Source organism: Diplotaxodon limnothrissa, linkage group LG7, assembly GCF_057381915.1.
Source record: "Diplotaxodon limnothrissa isolate DT_005_m linkage group LG7, D_limnothrissa_male_GT1.1, whole genome shotgun sequence".
Classification (NCBI taxonomy): domain Eukaryota; kingdom Metazoa; phylum Chordata; class Actinopteri; order Cichliformes; family Cichlidae; genus Diplotaxodon; species Diplotaxodon limnothrissa.
The window spans coordinates 41,920,098-41,938,259 of NC_140602.1; the positions used below are offsets into that span (position 1 = coordinate 41,920,098).

The following is an 18,162-nucleotide window of genomic DNA, read 5'->3' on the forward strand; positions in this document are numbered from 1 at the left end:
ATGTGGCATTAGGACGCCGGTGTTGGTTTCTTTGGGTCTTGTGGGCCACGGGCACTCAATCAGTGGAGAGTTTGTGGATTCAGTCAAAGTCAAGTTTTCTGAACCTTTTATGATTGCGATAATTCAAGAAGGAAGTCTGGGGTAGGACACAGCTCTTAGGCAGCATGGCTTAGGTTGGTGATGTGTGTTAAATTAACATTCACATAAATGTCCCAAAACAATTTCCTAGCCTGTAATGAGATGATTGGTGTATCTGCCGATTATTGTAATGCTGTGTATGCAGTAGGTTCAGCAGAAATGTAAAGGAAGAGAAGAAGGTACCCGCTCATGAAACTGGGTTAAAGCTCTGCTTTCAGTGTTCAGTGACCTGATTTCTTCATCATGAAAGCCGTCTCCTTCAGTGTCACAGTGAGCCCCCAGACACTTCATCCTGTTATCCAGTTTCCGAGACTCCGATCTGTAATACACATACTCACTAAAACACTGATGCAAATACTCTCACTCAAATTAAAAAATATTCTGGACATCTCTGTTCTCTTCTTGGCACTCTTCATCTTGCACCCACCCTTCTCTTCCTTCAAGTGCCATAGCAACAAACCAGTCCACAGCATCTCCTGCTTTTTTGGGCCTCCCTTTCAGATTATTAGACTGTAGCGAGTCAGCCCATTGGTTACCCGTTCGTTTGGGGAGAAAGCTGCTCTTGTCATATGCATCACATCAGCTTCAACTTCACAGTAAACAGTTGACAAAAACTTGCCTCTCTCATCCAGAGATGTGTATCTATTTCTATGTAATTCACATCAGTTCAGCTCCAGTAGATGGGTTTTACAGAAGTATTCTAGGATCCTAAGAAGCTGATGCAAGTGAAACACAAATTGGCAGCTGAAGCTGATTTTTACCGTGACATCATTTAAGAATGTCTCAAAGCTTCGTGTGCACGGAAAGTACATGAAGAAAGAAAAAGCTGGCAAGTGTGAAAAAACATCCCGGGTGGAAATAAAAACAGTGTAACAAGACATTTAACACGCACCAGATCCTTAAAGGCTGCATTTTTTAGATACGGATCAAATCCAAACTTCTTATGTAATCGATTTCACAAGTTTGAGTTGAGATCAGGGACGGACTCTTTGAATGAAACTCCAGTTGTTGGGAGTAAAGGATGAAATAGTTGCCCTTTTGTTTTTGACAGCCTCTTTTGCAGAGAAAACCTGGTATTAGTTGATAAGACCTTAATGCTATTTTGGCTTGTGTGGGGCTATTTGAAAAGCACTCTGTATCAAACTAAGTTCTGCCTGCCCCGATTAGTTCTGGCGTACAACTGCCTACAGAGAGTTCCTTCGTGAAAAATGAAGATGTTGACAGCTGATCAGTTTTAAGCAGCACAGAACAACAGTCCCATTGTATTACATGTACCAATACAGGGGGTAATTTCCCCCCCCCCATCTAGCTCTACTCATCCCCCATCTCTTACATCCTGTCCAGTGTTGTTTCTCAATAAATAGACCTCCTGCGATCTCCTAACATCCCTGTACTGTACCAGAGATAAAACAAAGACTTTCTGTAGCAGAGGTTAGAAGCTGCTTTGTACTCTGGTCTCGTGAAAGAGCCGAAGAGCATTGTTATTTATTGATAACCGCACTTTCCCCCACCCCACCCCTCTAGTCACTGACCCCCCATGAGCGGTGCTGTTTACCGGAATTAGAAATGATCCAAAACCACTCTGCAGTGGTCCTCTAGTTGGGGGGATAGCTCTGTTTATTATCAGCCACATATGTCTCTTTAGTAGTAAGTGGACAGAAAAAAAAACTTTGCTCGCTGTGAAACCTGTGCATTTAAAGTCCCCTCAGTGGAGACGATGTAAATAAATTATTACCACCTTGTGTTTTCACACTTGGCAGACTCAAGCTCTGTCTCTAGCTCTTGCTCCTCTTGAGACTTGGCAAACCTCTGGTACAGCTTGCTTTATGTTACACAGGAACAACACCCCCACACTCAAAGTTCAAAATTAAATACAATTCAAAATGGTTAATCTGCTGAAGGTCTCTTCTGTTCCTCATAATTATGACCAGACAAATTCCACTTCGACCACTTGCACTATCCTTGTCTATGGTTACAGCACAGGAAACCTAAATCATTTGGCTGGAAAGCTTTAGCTTGTTAGTATTCTTCCTCTTTAACACTTTCAGTTTTTTTACTTTGCAACTGTTATCTTGTGTTTATACGATGTTTTGTTGAGTTTGCCTGTGTTTTTTCTTTGACACTCTTAAATTATATGTCTGTGTTAGAAGACCTTTAAATTTATATTGTCTTTTGGGATAGATATTCATTGTGCGCATTTACTTTGCTCCTGCAGGTTAGTAGGATACTGTACAGCTTTGCCACAGCCTTTCGGCGGTCAGCTAAGAGGGCAGTTCTGTCGTCTCAGCAGGCTCCCCCTCTCACCCCTGACAGTGACTTGTTTACATTTACTGTCAGCCTGGAGATTAGGGAGGACGATGGCAAGGGTACTTTCAGGTGGGAGTCACATTCACTCATCATGCATTCTAATTTTTAATCCATCATTGAATTCAAAAGTGCAATTTTAGCTGTCTATTGGAGTGTAAAATGTTTTAGTCAACATATTACACATATAAATACGGGAGCATACATCCTTAATTTTAAGAATCAACTTTTTTTTGTTGTTGTTGTTTTTTACTACTAAAGTCCCAAACCTTTCTGGGATGGGTGCTGCCCATGAGGGGAAGCATCCCCTAATTGGTTTGGGTAAAAATGATGAAAGGAACTTTGCACTGATTTATTTAAAAAAAAGAAAAAAGTATTCTTTGGTCTCTGATGTTAACCAATCAAACACACTTTTTACCACAAGATATAACAACAAAGTTCCTGTGTTTTTTTTTTTTTTTTTCATCAATCCTTCTTCACAGGTTGTTTTTATTTTATTTTCCCATAGTCCCGACTTACTTCTATGTGATGACAAGCAGCCCAAAGGGTCAGGTTATTTGGAAAACAAAATAAAACAAGCAAAAATATGCCCGTGGATATTTTTAGCCGACTCGTATTTCCTCCTTATTAGCATTGGGTTATTTTTAGTGTTCCAACTTCCAAGCAAGCGGCTTCTACATGCAGGAACTCATGGCCTGCTTTTGTTTTTTCTTTGATAAAATTAAATTAGCAAGCCTCTGAAGACACTTTAAATGTTGACATATATTCTGTAACAATAACATTTCACATTTTGAAATAGTTTTTCCTTCTCTACAGTGTAAATAATCCCATCAATCTGAAGTCATACAGCAGATTTACAATATAAATTGATGATAGTGGGGCTTCTGTTTTGGTTTTTTTTAGTGGGGGGGGGTGGTCGGGATGAAAAGTGAGAAATTCCAGCATGTAGACACTCTAATTAGACTGTAAAAATATTTCTTCTCTTTCCAGCGCTGTGGCAAAAGACAAGGACAAGCAAAGCTTCAAGCTGCGTGCAGGACTGGACAAGAAAATTGTCATCTATGTTCAGCAAACCTCAAATAAAGAACTGGCTATTGAGAGGTAAGATAAAGAGTTAAAACACTTATACTCTCATGCACACACATCTTCAGAATATAGGTCAGCATTTTACTAAGCAGTGCCCTGGAGTCCTCATGATTAAGTGTTTTTGTGAATTTTAGTTTCATGCAGTGATCAAATATGTCTAAATTTCTCATAAATGATGGTCGTGCTCAGAGGCATTGAAGGTCTTTTTGTTCAGAGTTCTTTTTAAGTTGTTTCTAATTAACTGAGAGAAGTGGAGTGGTTTCAGATGAGTTATTTTAAAAAAAGAAAGAAGAAAGAAAAGAGGAGAAAAAACCACACGAGGTGGCTCTTAACTTGATAAAAGAATGTGGAAACAATCTAAGTTCATGTAAACGGCCATAAATGTCCATAAAGTTGACCAGACATTCTTAAGAAGTAAGTCACTCTGTAATAAACACCTTCACATCCGTATGTCAGTCCATGTCAAGAACTGTTGTTAGGTGGTGATCGAGGTTAGTCTCATTTTCCACACTTTAATAAATCAGTGGAAATTTAAACATTTCTTTACCTTTTTTGCAGACTTTCATCCTCGCCATGATTTGTTCTTGATTTGTGAACCTAGAGAAGGTGACGATTTTAGTGGAGTGTTTAACGTTCTCCGTGCTCTGGTCTGTGTTAGAGGATCATTTCAGGAAGCTATTATTGGTAACATGTGTGACCTTTTTTTTTTTTTAAACGATTTTTTTATTTTATTTTTTTTTGAGAGATTCATAGTCGTATGCCTCGCGTTTCTTTCCCCCTTATGTAATCATATTCCTAGCACATTTTTCTTTCTCTATATGTGCTTTCCTTAGGTGTTTTGGACTCCTGCTCAGCCCTGGGAAAAATGTGAAGAACAGTGACATGCACTTGCTAGACCTGGTGGGCCCCTTTTTTCACTTTTCTATGTGTATCTATGCGTTTGTTGTTCTGTTTGCTAACTTCTTGAGACTTGTACCTCCTCAGGAGTCAATGGGAAAGAGCTCAGACGGGAAGTCTTACATCATCACAGGAAGTTGGAACCCCAACACGCCTCAGTTCCAGGCTGTGAATGAGGAAACGCCTAAAGGTAGGAGCCAAGAATCAATTTAAGATTTGTATAAGACATAAATAGTTTTCATTAGTGATTATTTCCTTAGTTTATTGGATTGCTGGCTGGTTATTCACTCATATTTCACGGCAGTATGTGACAGAAGTATTTGAGTGTGGTGGTTATTAACAGAACTTTGCCCAAGCCAAGCTGTAGAGAAATAAAGGATATAATAAATGGACATTGTAAAAAGGAATGATAACGATAACAGTTGTTTTTAATATATTAATTACTTGTAGATGGAAAATTCGGTCAGTAAGTACAGATAATATTGTAACTTCTGTCTTTTTTTCCCCCCTTCAGATAAATTCATGTACATGACAACAGCAGTGGACCTGGTGATTACAGAGGTGGAAGAGCCCGTTCGTTTTCTTCTGGAGACGAGGGTCAGAGTGTGCTCCCCAAACGACAGGCTGTTCTGGCCCTTCAGCAAGCGCAGCTACACCGAGACTTTCTACCTTAAACTGCGACAGGTTTGTCAAATCATGAAGCAATCTGCATTTAAATTAATTCAGCCGATGGTCTCTGTGACCAGATATTAGCTGTGACCTGCAGTGGTAGAATGCAATATTTTGTGCCTTTTACTAAGTGGTATATGAACAAAGAAAAGAAGTAACAAATGTTTTATCAGCTATTCAGGGGATGATATCCTCACATTTTTACTCCATGTTGAAAACTCACACATACGCCCTTGAAAACTTTTTGTGAAAGTTTTAATTTGTTAATGATAGTTGTTAGAGTCAGACGTTTGGATTTAAGGGAAAGGTAAACCTTAGGACTTTTTCCTGTGGTCAAACACATCTTCTCTTTTCAGATGGAGCGTAAAGAGCGTAAGAGCCCTGCCTCTGACACACTGTATGAGGTGGTGAGTTTGGAAAGTGAAACCGAGAGAGAAAAAAGGAAGACCACAGCCAGTCCCAGTATCCTGCCAACTGGGCCTGGCGGGATGGTCCCTTCCCCACCCGAGGACGATGAAGAGGAAGGTACTTGTAATGCTGCCGTACTTTTTCAGCTACTTTTTTGTTATTCACTTTTGTAGTCTAAAAGTAAGTACATTTTATTTATACAGCACATTGAAAATGCTTTACAATTCAAAAATAGCTAAAAGAGGGGTTCCTCAAATTTACATAAAACAACACAGCAACAACCCGTGTTTCAACCAAATGTCCAGAGATTAGGGATGGGTATCGTCTAGGTTTTATCCGATACCGGTGCCAAACCGGTACTTTTGAAACGGTGCCGGTGCTTAAACGGTGCTCAAACCGGTGCTTAAAGAATGGAGAACACAAACTTTGTCCAAACACCTCTCATGTTTAGCTGTTTTCCACTTTTTCTTTGGTCATTTTAGCCTTTTTGGCCAGGGTGAAGGGAGTATCTGCCATCAAACAAGAAGACAGCCGCATGTAACTACGAGGTGTTTGCTAGTTCACCTTACATGCATTAATGTAATAACGTGGTTAGCCTACTCAACGTGAATTACACACGAACAACATCAAACTACTCACGCAGAGAAGAACAGCTGCTGCCATCATCATCCGTCATCATTTCTGCTACACTGGCAGGGCTAGGGGCCAGGACTCTCCTCTTCGTGTTTTTGGGGGATGTTGCTAACTCCGGGTCCGATAACAGGCACCACACCCGCAGTAGATGTGCACAGCGTGAGGTCTTGCAGAAAGCTATCAAATACGGTGCATTTCTCTGCTTTAAAAAAAACCCCGCTTTTGACCGCTTCGCCTTGGGCATTTTTAATCTGTAGCTCTGCTCTAAAAGAACGTACGTACCTGGGCCCGCCTACTATCCTTGGGAAGGTAAAATGATTGGCTAGAATCCAAAGTGTAAGACATCTCAGGAAAATAAAGCACCGACATGTGCGCTACTTTTCGGTCTGGTTACTACCGTTTATGTCAGAACCGGTGCCATACTGGTACCCATCCCTGCCAGAGGTTAGCAGTTTCCAAAAGTTTGACAAGAATTTTGTGTCTTCAGCTTAAATTTAAAGACAGCCATAGTTGATTCTTGTCTAAGGTCCTTGGGAGATCATTCCTATTACTAGTCCTATTGTACCAAAACAGCAAAGGCGTGGCCCCTTGAAATAGGCTTTGAGTGATTGCGAAGGAGACATAATTGTAACATTTACCCTTTTAAACAAAGTGCTTTTTGTTTAGAAGCTATACACGTTTTGGTGCAATCTTGAAAAAGCTCATTAACACAACTTAGCACTGGTTCATTTGTTACATTTTTCAATTTATCCTTTTTTTGATCTTGATACCAGCTACATGTTGCAAAAATATTGTAAAAGTAACATCTTAGTTAAAATACTGCTGCTGCTTTCTTTGGGCCTTGTTTACTGCAATATGCAGTTTTGCAAAGTGAAAAATTGTCTATCATGTCAAAATTTGAAATACTTCTTGGCAGTCGTGGACACATTTTCCTCCAAACTAAAGAGGAGAGGGATCTTTTGCCTTGTTATTAGCACACAGTACTAAGGGTAGCCTCTGTTATGGTACCATTAATGTTGAACTAAACGTACAGGTTTGGAGTAACATGTGCTCCCATCTGGTGATAAACTGATCTGCATGCAGTCCAGATCTGTCACACATAGAAACCTTTTTTGACATCATTACTCAAAGAAAAGTTGAAAAAGGAGGCTCTGAAGTGTTGAGCCACTGAAGTCATACACTTAGTAAGAATGGGGAACATTATGCATTGTTCATCAAACTGCCTTTTAAAAGAAGAGATGATGCAACGAGTGGTAAAATGCATGCATCCCCATTTATTTATTTTTTTATTTTTTTATGAACAGTCTTACTGAGATTAAGTTTAAAATGAGCACATCCCATTTCTCAGTTGCTGCATATTAACATCAAAGTAGGGTTTAAACAAATATCAAATTTTTGCTGTTTGTTTTTTTATGATTTCATTTGTACATGCAGGAGTAAAGATTAACTGTTGACAGAGTTAAATGTTTAAAAAGGTATGGTCATGGATTGTTGCTTTGAAAAAAATTGATTGCCCCCCGCCCCTCTTCACAGATAATGACGAGCCCTTACTTAGCGGTTCCGGTGATGTTTCAAAGGAGTGTGCAGAGAAGATCCTGGAGACGTGGGGAGATTTGTTATCCAAGTGGTAAGGTGTTTTCCTCTTCGTGCTCCACTTCCGTCGCCATTGAAGTCATTGTACACAGATGCAGTGTAATCCATGTGAAGGAAAGAACAGCGGGTAGCAGTTGTTGATAAGCAGCTTATTAAGATGATTTCCTTCTTCCAGTGTGGAATTAGTTTTTAATCAAAAGCTTGTGATGAGCAGAATAGAAACTGCACGAGCTTTAATTAGCTGTAAATTAACACGCAAACAAGCTCTAATCTTCAGCTGTCTTTGTCCCTGTCTGTTGTTGTTTGTTTTTCAGTGCAACGCTGAAATATACTTTAAATTGTTACAGTATATACATAGTATGATGATGTTATCCTATTGTACTAGATTTGGCTTTTAAAACACCTTCAGAGAAGGACCCAATGATGATATGATCATTAAAGCGATTAATTCTTTCTTTTTTTTTTTATGTTTATCTCTCTTTGCTAATAATAACAATGGCTAAATAAAGAAAGGAATCATAAGACTAGCAAGTCATAACACTAGGCTTTCTTTGTGTGCTTCTGTGATTTTTTTGTGTGCATGTATTGTGGCATTGTTGAATGGGGCACAGAGAAGCAAATCACAGAAAGCCCTTTACAATCTTATGCCCTGAGGACCAGGCCTGGCATTACTTACATCACATGCACTCTCACATGCATGCACACACATGTACGCAGTTTCCCATCTTGGTCTCGGTAGAAATGCCACGTATTGCATAACCTGACGCCCGGGACAGATAAACAAAACAAACCCAGAAAAATAGAGGGGGCATGAATTAAGAAAAGGGGCGGGGGGGGGTGAGAGAATCATCAGGGATTCAGGGATTTTTCTGTCTGCTTCAGTCAGGCGATAGTTAGTGCCAAGGTACCTCCAGTTTGCCTTCTCCTTCTTTTGCGTGTGCATGTGCGCGCGTGTCTACCTCTCCTCTGTATCTCTTAACACTAATGGGCTTGCAGATCCCTGAGTTCATTTAAATCTGCGTGCAGGGTATAACACTCTCAGCAGGCTTAAGATTTAAAAGTGAAAGGAAAGAAGGAAAGAAAACATTGAAATTAGTTTTTATGTGTTTTTCTTGCTTTTTCCTGTTGGGCTATTGCTTTTTATTAGCTGTTGTTTTGTTGCTGCTGAAAGTAAGATGGGGATAAAATAAAACACATTAAAAAATAATTTAATAGATAAATAAGTTGTCATGCGTTTGCTGTACAAAAGGTGCTCATATGTTGCATTCTGAAAGAGTGATTGTTGAGTTCTTGGTCGAGTGTATTGATTGATTAGGCGAGGTGTGATTGCATATAAATCATTTTTCTTGTGGTATCAAGCCCCACTTGTCATCTTGGTCTTGGCTCTGCCAGTCATCAATAGGGATGATAATGGCTCATTAAAAACATTATAATTAAATAAACATCATTTTATTTTAGTATATATTTGGTAAACTGATCTTTTCTTTCCCCATTGTAGGCACATGAACTTATCAGTGCGTCCCAGACAGCTGCCAGCTTTGGTGCGGAGCGGCATTCCTGAGGCACTCCGTGGGGAGGTTTGGCAGCTCCTGGCAGGCTGTCATAACAATGACCACCTGGTAGAAGAGTACCGCACACTCATTACAAAGGTAATGCCTCGCAAACATATTACTGATGAGTAGAAAACACTTTCAATTCAGGTTGTTCAGTGATTAGAAAAGCAGTCCTTAAACACAGTCACTCAGTCTGAAGCACCTGTATTATTTTGGCTCATCAGTGAGATATCCCCTCTGAGGATTTCTTATACAGTTACTGAGATAGACTGTTAACTTTTAACAGTTTTGTCCTTTCATTGGTGTCACTTTAGATTTCATAGTGCAATACAAGAGATTATATCTTCAGATCGGAAACATTTAGTTCATAGATGTTATGTGTTTTTTTGGTTTTGGTTTGTACTTCCAGACAATATGTGTTACTGTTTTCTTCTTTTTTGCTTCAGTCCTGGTTAAATTTTAGCAACTCAAAAGTACACCCCAGAGGCCAGCAGTGGCCTTGTGTCATAAGTTTTTCTCTCATGTGCTTCAAACTTGTGATAATAACCACTGTTGCCATGTAGATCGCACAAGATGATAACACTCTGTGTTATGTGTGTGTACACACCTATCTTTTTTCAGAACAAATTAGTGGTTTGTTAATGGCCCCATTAGATGCCTTCAGTAACAGAGAAGCATAGTGTCTAGAGCCTGTAACTACATATCAGTCATTTTGAAAAGGGAATAATCCTTTAAGATATTAGCTGTGTTGTTTTCAAAAATGACTGAAAAGATCAAAAACATTAAGACGAGGAAAACATGATTATGTTTTGTGCCTATATACAGCCAGAAATGTATTATATTAAACGACATAGACTGTTTGATTTGCGAGCTTTTTATTTGAGTTTTTAGGACTTCTGCTAGTGTGTAGATCTGGACATCTGCTCTGATATATATATTCAGCTTGCATTTAAGTTTCAGGTTGTCAGAGCACCATGATGTGTTTGTGGTAGTCCATCTGTGTGAGCTTGTGTGGAAGCTTCAGGGGTGACTTGTGTCTTGTCTAGTGTCACACACGCACAATCATTCTGATCAAACTTGAGTTTTGGGGTTAATGCACACTACAGGAACCGGGAAGTGAACCACAGACCTTCCGACAACCTGCTCTTCCCCCTGAGCCCCACAAAAAGAAATCATGGTAAAATGATCAGGTACAAGTACTAGTCTGAAAACTAGTGGAAAAAATAGCCATTGTCCAAACAAAACTTTGAAAGTCCTTAAAAAAGCCTTGAGAACTTGTGCTCAACACCACCTTCAAAGAAAATTAGAAGAAAGTCTGGCTCCTTGAAAGCAAAATATAAAGAAATGAGGGGTTCAGCAAGAAATAACAAAAGGTTTGTACCAAAAAATTGCAACTGAACTTGGAAGTCAGTATTTCAGAGTTTCCAGATGGAATTCTTAACTGGAAAGCCCCCTCAAGTTTGACTTCCAACTTGAAAAGTCAGAGCAGTCCCACCAGTCCTGACTTAGCAATGCTTAACAATCCAATATGGCAGCTGCTCATGTAAACGATAGTAAAACTGTAAAACTTGTAGTCTGTGCTGCCTTTGTTGTCTATCTGTCACTGGCTAAATAAACCACACACAGAGCATTGAGCAGGCTCTGTCTGTCAGCATGCTGCAGTGGTGCAAAAAAATAAGCACTGTGCTCTATTGCTAGTCATGCATGAATGTCTCTAACTTGATAAGGAGCAAAAGAAATCCAATTTTCGCCTTGCTTTTATCGACTTTACGGCTGGAATATGCTCAACTTGGGAGTGATATCACTCCCACCTCTGACTTCTGAGATAAACGAACACAGGAATACTGGAAAGCAGATGCACCCCAGGAGAAGGGGGTGGGGGGTACTCCTAGAACCTATTAGCTGGGTGGGGGTGGCATTTTTAAGTGGCCTTATTTGTACATGACTACCCTTCTTGTGCGCTGAGAGCAGTGTATTAGCTTATGTAATTTTATTTATTATTTTTTGACCACAACTCTGTCTGCTGTTCTTATATAAAGGCAAGGACCTGCAGGGCAGCAAACTTGGTCTCAGGTGGTGACAAGATGTTAACCTTGCCCTTCCCTGCCTTCCTCTTTTCCCCTCTGACCTTCTTTTTTGTCACCCACCTTTTCCCTTTCTATTATCTCTAGTGTTGCCTGTAAGCATTTTCTGTGTTCCTGCACTTGCTAGGTAAATAGTTGGAAAAGAGTGCCTGCTCAAAAAGAGCTCTTGCAAAATAATGCATTAGCCATGCTGTAGTTCCGTTAAAATGAATGGCATGAGTGGAATCTGAGCAACGGATCCTTGTGCCAACATATTGATAGCTTTTGGACTGGATGTTGGGTGGGAATTCATTACACAAGCAGGACAGCATTCCAGGATTGTACTGGAGCCCACTGAAAGGGAGGGAAACACATGCAGAGGATTTATATTTTATTTAGACTTGTTAAAACTCAGTGAATTAGACAAGAACAGTTTAAGAATGGAAAGATTATAGATAGCTTAAAAAAGAAAATACATTGTTATTAATATAATATAAAAAATATGCAGGTTTTGAAATGTGCTGCATAATGGGACTCTAAATATAGTATGTAAAAATTAGGAAGGACTTATTGTTCCCATTGTGTTAATTTTCTTATTCTCTTATGTACTGCTGAGGCTCATTTATTCTTTGCCTTTTTTTGGCACATGATTTGACATTTACACATACTATGTGCCAGCTCTTACTTTTCTCAGTGTGTTCACTTTCCAGCCTATGTTTATGTGTATCTCTTTGTGCTTTGTTGCGTGTCCTTGCTGGTTCCATCTTTTGTTCTCTAACCCTATCTGTACTTGGTGTTCATCCACGTTAACTGAAAGCGGGGTATTGACGGAAGGAGAAATTATAGTTAGAAATTTACCCTGTTACTTTCACAATGAGGTCCAATGAATTTCCTCCATATGAGGGTTGGTTAGCACTCCACAAGGGCCCAATAAACTCATCATATTTTGCATCAGTTCCATAAATTATAGTGAGTAGAATCCAATCACTGATGGAGTTAACTACGTTTGGAAAACAAATAATTGGGTTTAGCAGCACTCAGGTTCACTGGCAGATGATTTTAATCAGGAGGATGTTACGAAAGGCAACGTGACGTATACTGGCAGACAACGAGTTGTTGTTACAGCGCGTCACAGAAACAGTGTCACCGTATTATAGCGTGACATGTTTTTATTGTATTTTTCATTTCATATAGTAAGTAAAAGACCTTATGGTAAATAATCTATTTCAGTTTAAATAGTGAAATAGTGGTTTTAGCATTTTTTTCAAAGACTATTTATCTTGATAACAGTAATGTGGACATCAGATCACAACAAGGGATAACATAAGTTATAAGTATTTGTTTATTTTAGATCGCAAGAAACTATTTAATATTGCAACAATAAATTGGAATGCAGCACAAGCAGATACGTTGACTAAATGGGTTATAAGTAGCAGTTTATTATGTTGTTGTGAATGGAATTTGGAGGAAAGGTCGTAAAGAGAAATAGGCATAACTTTGCTTGCGTTAGCATTTTTAGCCGTGTACATGTGCCAACAAAGTGGCTGCCCAGCATATATGACTAGTGCATGCATGGTTCATAATGGTGTTACTGGATTGTATTTAAGCATGTTTCAGTCTCATTTGCCTAGGCTAGGTGGGCAAAATAGTTGAAAGTTTGCTCCAAGCAAAAGGGCACACTTTGTGTGACACAATTATGTGTGCAGTGTAGACTCAAAGTGATCCTCAGACCTGCCGCACCAGCCTCCTGTGGGGAGCCAAGCAATCACTTCTAACTACCTGTCTGCCTGAATGTGTCTGCTTGACCCACATAATGACCTGTCTCCCTGCCTCTTTGTCTTTGTGTCTTTATAATTATTTGTATTTGTTTACACCTGACTCTGACACTCTCTGGCTTCTACCTGCGCCCATTTGTGTTCATGTCAAGTCGTGCATCTCATTGCTTTTCTTTGTCTGGGTGCTCGTTTGTGATTCATCACATTGTCATCATGCCTTTTTCTCTTTCCTCTCCTGCTGTCTTGTCATCCTAGCATATCTTTCTCCTTTTTTCTGTGTGACTGTATACACATCCGTGCCATAGGTTTATGCTGTTCAGACTTCTTGAAGGCAGAAACTGAAATACTTACATAGCCAATCCCAGAAGGTTAAGAAAGTCAGATTAAAGCATTTCAGTGCTGTTCTGGTTTTTGTTGAATCTATTTTTGTTTTTGCACTAATGTGTAGATATTCTTCTCTTGCCTTGTGCTTTTATCAGTTAGCTCTTTTCCCTTTGGACACCTTTTGGTTAGATAGTTAGATAATCTCTGTAAACAGATTTTGCATATGAATATGTATCACAGCTCACAATGTTTGGTACCAGAAACTTTTTGTCTCTAGTCAGTTTATATTCCTAGTGCTGTTGGCCAGTCATGTTTGAGCAGGCTTTGGCTGCGTGTAGGTGAAGATTCTGTGCAGAGATTACAAAAAGCTGGGCTTGCTAAGGATTGTCTTATTGCATTGGAGTCACACTGGGTTAAATATGTACACTTGGGTTTTAAGGGGTATTTATTATTTTCTTCTTTTTTTTGGGTTGTATGGAAGCCCCAAACGCAATTTCATTGTTCTTGACAATGACAATAAATAAATAAATACCAAATACCAAATCTGCTGAAATGAAATCTTGAAACCCTTAGCTTGTCGATTTAGATTTTATTTGTTTTTTCTGTTTAATGTATCTGGATTCCTGAACAATGACTAGTGGACAAAAATGAAAATCTTGGCCTTGAAATCTACTGGCTACACAAGTGCTTACCAGCAAAGACTATGGCAGTGGTGGTCTTTCTTTTAAAGAAATAAGCTGCCCTAAGCACTAGCATGATTACCTGTTAATTTCACAATTAACTCGAGCTTCCTACAGCAATACTGGGTTTTGTCTGGTATGGAATGGCTCATGGCAAGATGAGCAAGAAGAAAGAAAAAAACAAAACAAAACGATGAAGTAGTTAAACCTAACAAACTTGGGTGCTAACCAGAGATCAACAATGGATCATATATCGATTGTGGGAGAGAGTATGAGCGTGCAGCGTTTAAAGCGTGGAAGTACTGACCTTACTTTAAGTTTGATTCCATAAAAAGTGACAAAAACATTAGTGTCCGTTGTGCGTGGGAAGAAAACTTATTTTTACACCGAACCCCCCCCCCCAAACAAGCGCCGAGTGCGCTACGACGTAATGGGAAATTCACACAGAAACTAGCGGATTCTTTAACTGACCGCAGCACACCTGCACCAGGGTAAACCTCCACCTACCCCACTCCTACTTTACAGGTGAAAATAGAGCAAAAGGACCGCTGAGTCTTTGATTTTATTTATTTTCTGCTGTGTTTTACTTGCATCTATTTGAAAGACTGAGTGTAAAAACAAAAAATATTTTATTTCATGTGCTGGAATGTGCAGAAAATAGGTTTAAATGTTAAACTAATTTCTTCCAGTCAGAGAATGTTGCATATAATTTAATTTTTGCTTGATGCATAAAGTTAAAAGATTAAAACTAATAAAACAAGTTTTAAAAAGAGACTTTTCCATTTGATTACATTTTGTATGATGGATTATGCAGAAAAAGTAGAATTGGGCTGAAAGATCTATCGCTTTATCACCTATACAGGTTGTAAATCGTGTTTTTAAAAAGTCTTCTGCCCTCAGCTGAATGTCTCTATCCAGCTTATGCAGTGAGCTAAACATAAAATGGCTTCAGTAAACACTCAGGAGACCGCGTGCCATTCTTCGGAGCTTTACTGATCCTTATTTTCCTTTTTTTGTAAAACTGTAATAACAGAAACAGAATACAGTGTATTCACTCTCCATACAAATACACAAAGATTACATTAAATATTGTTGACTTATGTAAACAGTCACTACACAATCAAGAGATACAGAGATGGTAAGAGATACAGCTAACACCACATGCTGGTATGCTTCATGTTAGCAGGCTAAACAAAGGGCTAACAGCTAGCTTGTGCTAGTAATGTAACAAACTCGCTAAACACACAAGAAGCTCATTACTTTGCTGAACAAGGTACTAATAAGTGGGAACAATAAACCGTTTTGCCACACTTACAGATTATGCCTTTTCAAGGGCGTCAGATGCAGGAATTTACAGAGACACAGCCAAATGGACCTTCCCTGTCGAGCGCTGGGAGAAAACCACTGCTTGCGCTCTAACATGGTGCTACCCTGTCAACCCACTAGATGGCAGGCTTTGCCCAGACAAGATCAGGAATAAACATATTTTCTGACATGTTGCAACAGTTAATTACAGAACGAATGATTATGACCCGCCATATAACAAACTTATAAAAAACATGCCTTAGAAATAACAGGAGGGACAGAATACTCCCCGCCTGACGTCTGCAGGACGTCACACCAACTAAAGCTGAATCCCACTATTACAAAGGATATTAAGAGTCTTTCAGACTTAGCTCTTAGGTACCAACAAGACGACTTCACTGATGGGTCTCAGGTACACTCTACATTCGCCACTGCGGATGATCTTGACTTCAATCTTCCTTACTCTGCCATCTTGACTGGGGAAGGTCTTTGTGACTAGCCCTAGTGGCCAGTCAATCCTGTTTTCTTGTCCCTCTTTGAGCAGGACCACATCTCCAATTTGTAGATTGGGCTTTGATGCCCTCCACTTGCGACGACCCTGTAGTCCGCTGAGGTACTCTCTCCTCCATCGTCCCCAGAAGATGTTGGCTAGGTACTGTACACGTCTCCATTGCGCTCTAAACAGGTCCTGATCGTGGAACTGACCTGGTGGTACTGGGGGCGCACCAACCTTTTGTGTGAGTAGCATGGCAGGAGTGAGAATCTCAGGATGCTCTGAGTCAGCAGAAACTGTGGTAAGTGGCCTTGAGTTGACTATTGCAGTGACCTCCGACATGAATGTCACTAACACCTCATGTGTGAGCTTTGCATTTCCGTGCTGCAGCAGCATTACGTCAAGGATCCGCCGACTGACGCCAATCATGCGCTCCCAAGATCCAGCCATGTGCGATGCATGTGGAGGGTTAAATTGCCACTCACAGCTTCTGTCTCCAAGATACTTGTTGATTTTGTCATTATGACAACCCTTCTTGTCGATTTGGAGTTCTCTGCAAGCACTCACAAAGTTTGTGCCGCAGTCGGATCTGAGTAGTTTAACAGCACCTCGCATGGCAACGAAACGGCGCAGAGCATTAATGAAAGATGAAGTGTCCATTGCTTCTATCACTTCGATATGTATGGCACGAGTGCTCATACACGTAAAGATCACTGCCCATCTCTTGGCCTCTGCCTGACCTCGTGTCTTTCTGACTGTAACAGGCCACGGACCAAAAACATCTAGGCCCACACACGTGAAAGGAGGGTCTGTACACATTCTGTCTTCTGGTAGATCTGACATGATCTGCTCTTGTTGCTTGCCCCTTAATCTGCGGCATATGACACAGTTGAAGATGACACTACTGACGGCTCTTTTCCCACCCACAATCCAAAAACCTGCAGCTCTGATTGCACCTTCGGTGAAGTGTCTGCCCTGATGACATACTTGTGCGTGAAAGTGTCTGATTATGAGCTGGGTTATGTGGTGTTTACTGGGAATGAGCATGGGGTGTGTCTCATCTGTTGACAGTTGAGCTCTTGCGAGCCGGCCACCGACCCTAAGGACTGCATCAGCGTCTATGTAAGGACTCAGCTTGCTAAGTGGACTTTGTGTGCGAATGGACTCACTCTGCTCCATGCGCTTGATGTCATCCGCATACACCTCTTTTTGAACTGCACGAATGATAGTAACCTTGGCCTGCTGGAGCTGTTCTTCTGTAGCATAGTTGTTGCACTTGTGCCATCCACGACATGTGCTCTCTGTTTCACCTTTAAACGACTCGGCAATGTGCAGCAGTCTGGCAATAGTTTTTAGCAGACGACTCCAATTTGAGAATCTCTCGAACCTTGTGGTCCCGAGCTCTTTTTTTGACAGAAAGGTGGCACAGGATACGATATCTGGGCGCAGCTCAGTGTCGTTTTCAGGGCAAACAAGGTCAAAAGGTTCTTTCTGTATTTGTCGTTGGCCTGAATCTGTAAGGAAGGCAGGTCCGCTAAGCCATGTAGAGTGAGACAGATGCTCAGCGGGCAGTGCTCGTGTGGCATGGTCAGCTGGGTTTAGCTGTGTGGGTACGTAATGCCATTGGTGGGTCTGGGTAGAACGCCTAATGCGCTCCACACGGTTATGCACATACACATAAAAGCGTCTTTTTTCATTGAAAATATATCCAAGGACCACCTTCGAGTCGGTGTAGAAGTTCACCTCATCGATAGTAGTGTGAAGCTCCTGCTGGACCATTTCCGCCACTTCTACAGCCAGCACAGCAGCACAAAGTTCCAGTCTTGGAATTGTGATGTCTGGTTTTGGAGCCAGCCTGGCCTTTCCAAGAAGAAACCCAACTTCACTGAGCCCATTGCCTGCTGTGAGTTTCAGGTAAGCGACGGCTCCAACAGCTTTTGTGGATGCATCACAAAAAACATGCATTTCTTTTCTCTGAGATTCAGATAGTGAGATGGATGTATACATGCGGGAGATCTTGAGCTGTTGTAAGTGCTTTAGGGAATCTTTCCATTGTTGCCACTTGTCCTGTTTCTCCCTCGGCAGCGGTGCATCCCATTCGCTAATGTCCATAGAGATCTCTCTCAGAATGGAGCGGCCTTCGATGCTGACTGGCACAGCGAAGCCGAGTGGGTCATACAAACTGTTGATGACTGACAATACACCACGTTTGGTGAAAGGCCTGTCATTGATTTCAACTTG

At 40.6% G+C, this 18,162-nt stretch overlaps 1 protein-coding gene across 2 annotated transcripts in view; it reads left to right on the plus strand.

Annotated features, from left to right (window-relative positions):
* The window catches only part of rabgap1 (RAB GTPase activating protein 1), an 85,622-nt gene that overhangs the window by 20,859 nt on the left and 46,601 nt on the right, over positions 1–18,162 (plus strand). For both annotated transcript variants that reach the window (XM_085359715.1, XM_085359716.1), the window contains 8 exons: positions 2,354–2,514; positions 3,433–3,543; positions 4,362–4,428; positions 4,513–4,615; positions 4,940–5,109; positions 5,451–5,619; positions 7,669–7,762; positions 9,227–9,377. In XM_085359715.1, the coding sequence (XP_085215841.1) occupies positions 2,354–2,514; positions 3,433–3,543; positions 4,362–4,428; positions 4,513–4,615; positions 4,940–5,109; positions 5,451–5,619; positions 7,669–7,762; positions 9,227–9,377 (1,026 nt within the window). The remainder of the gene's footprint in view (positions 1–2,353; positions 2,515–3,432; positions 3,544–4,361; positions 4,429–4,512; positions 4,616–4,939; positions 5,110–5,450; positions 5,620–7,668; positions 7,763–9,226; positions 9,378–18,162) is intronic.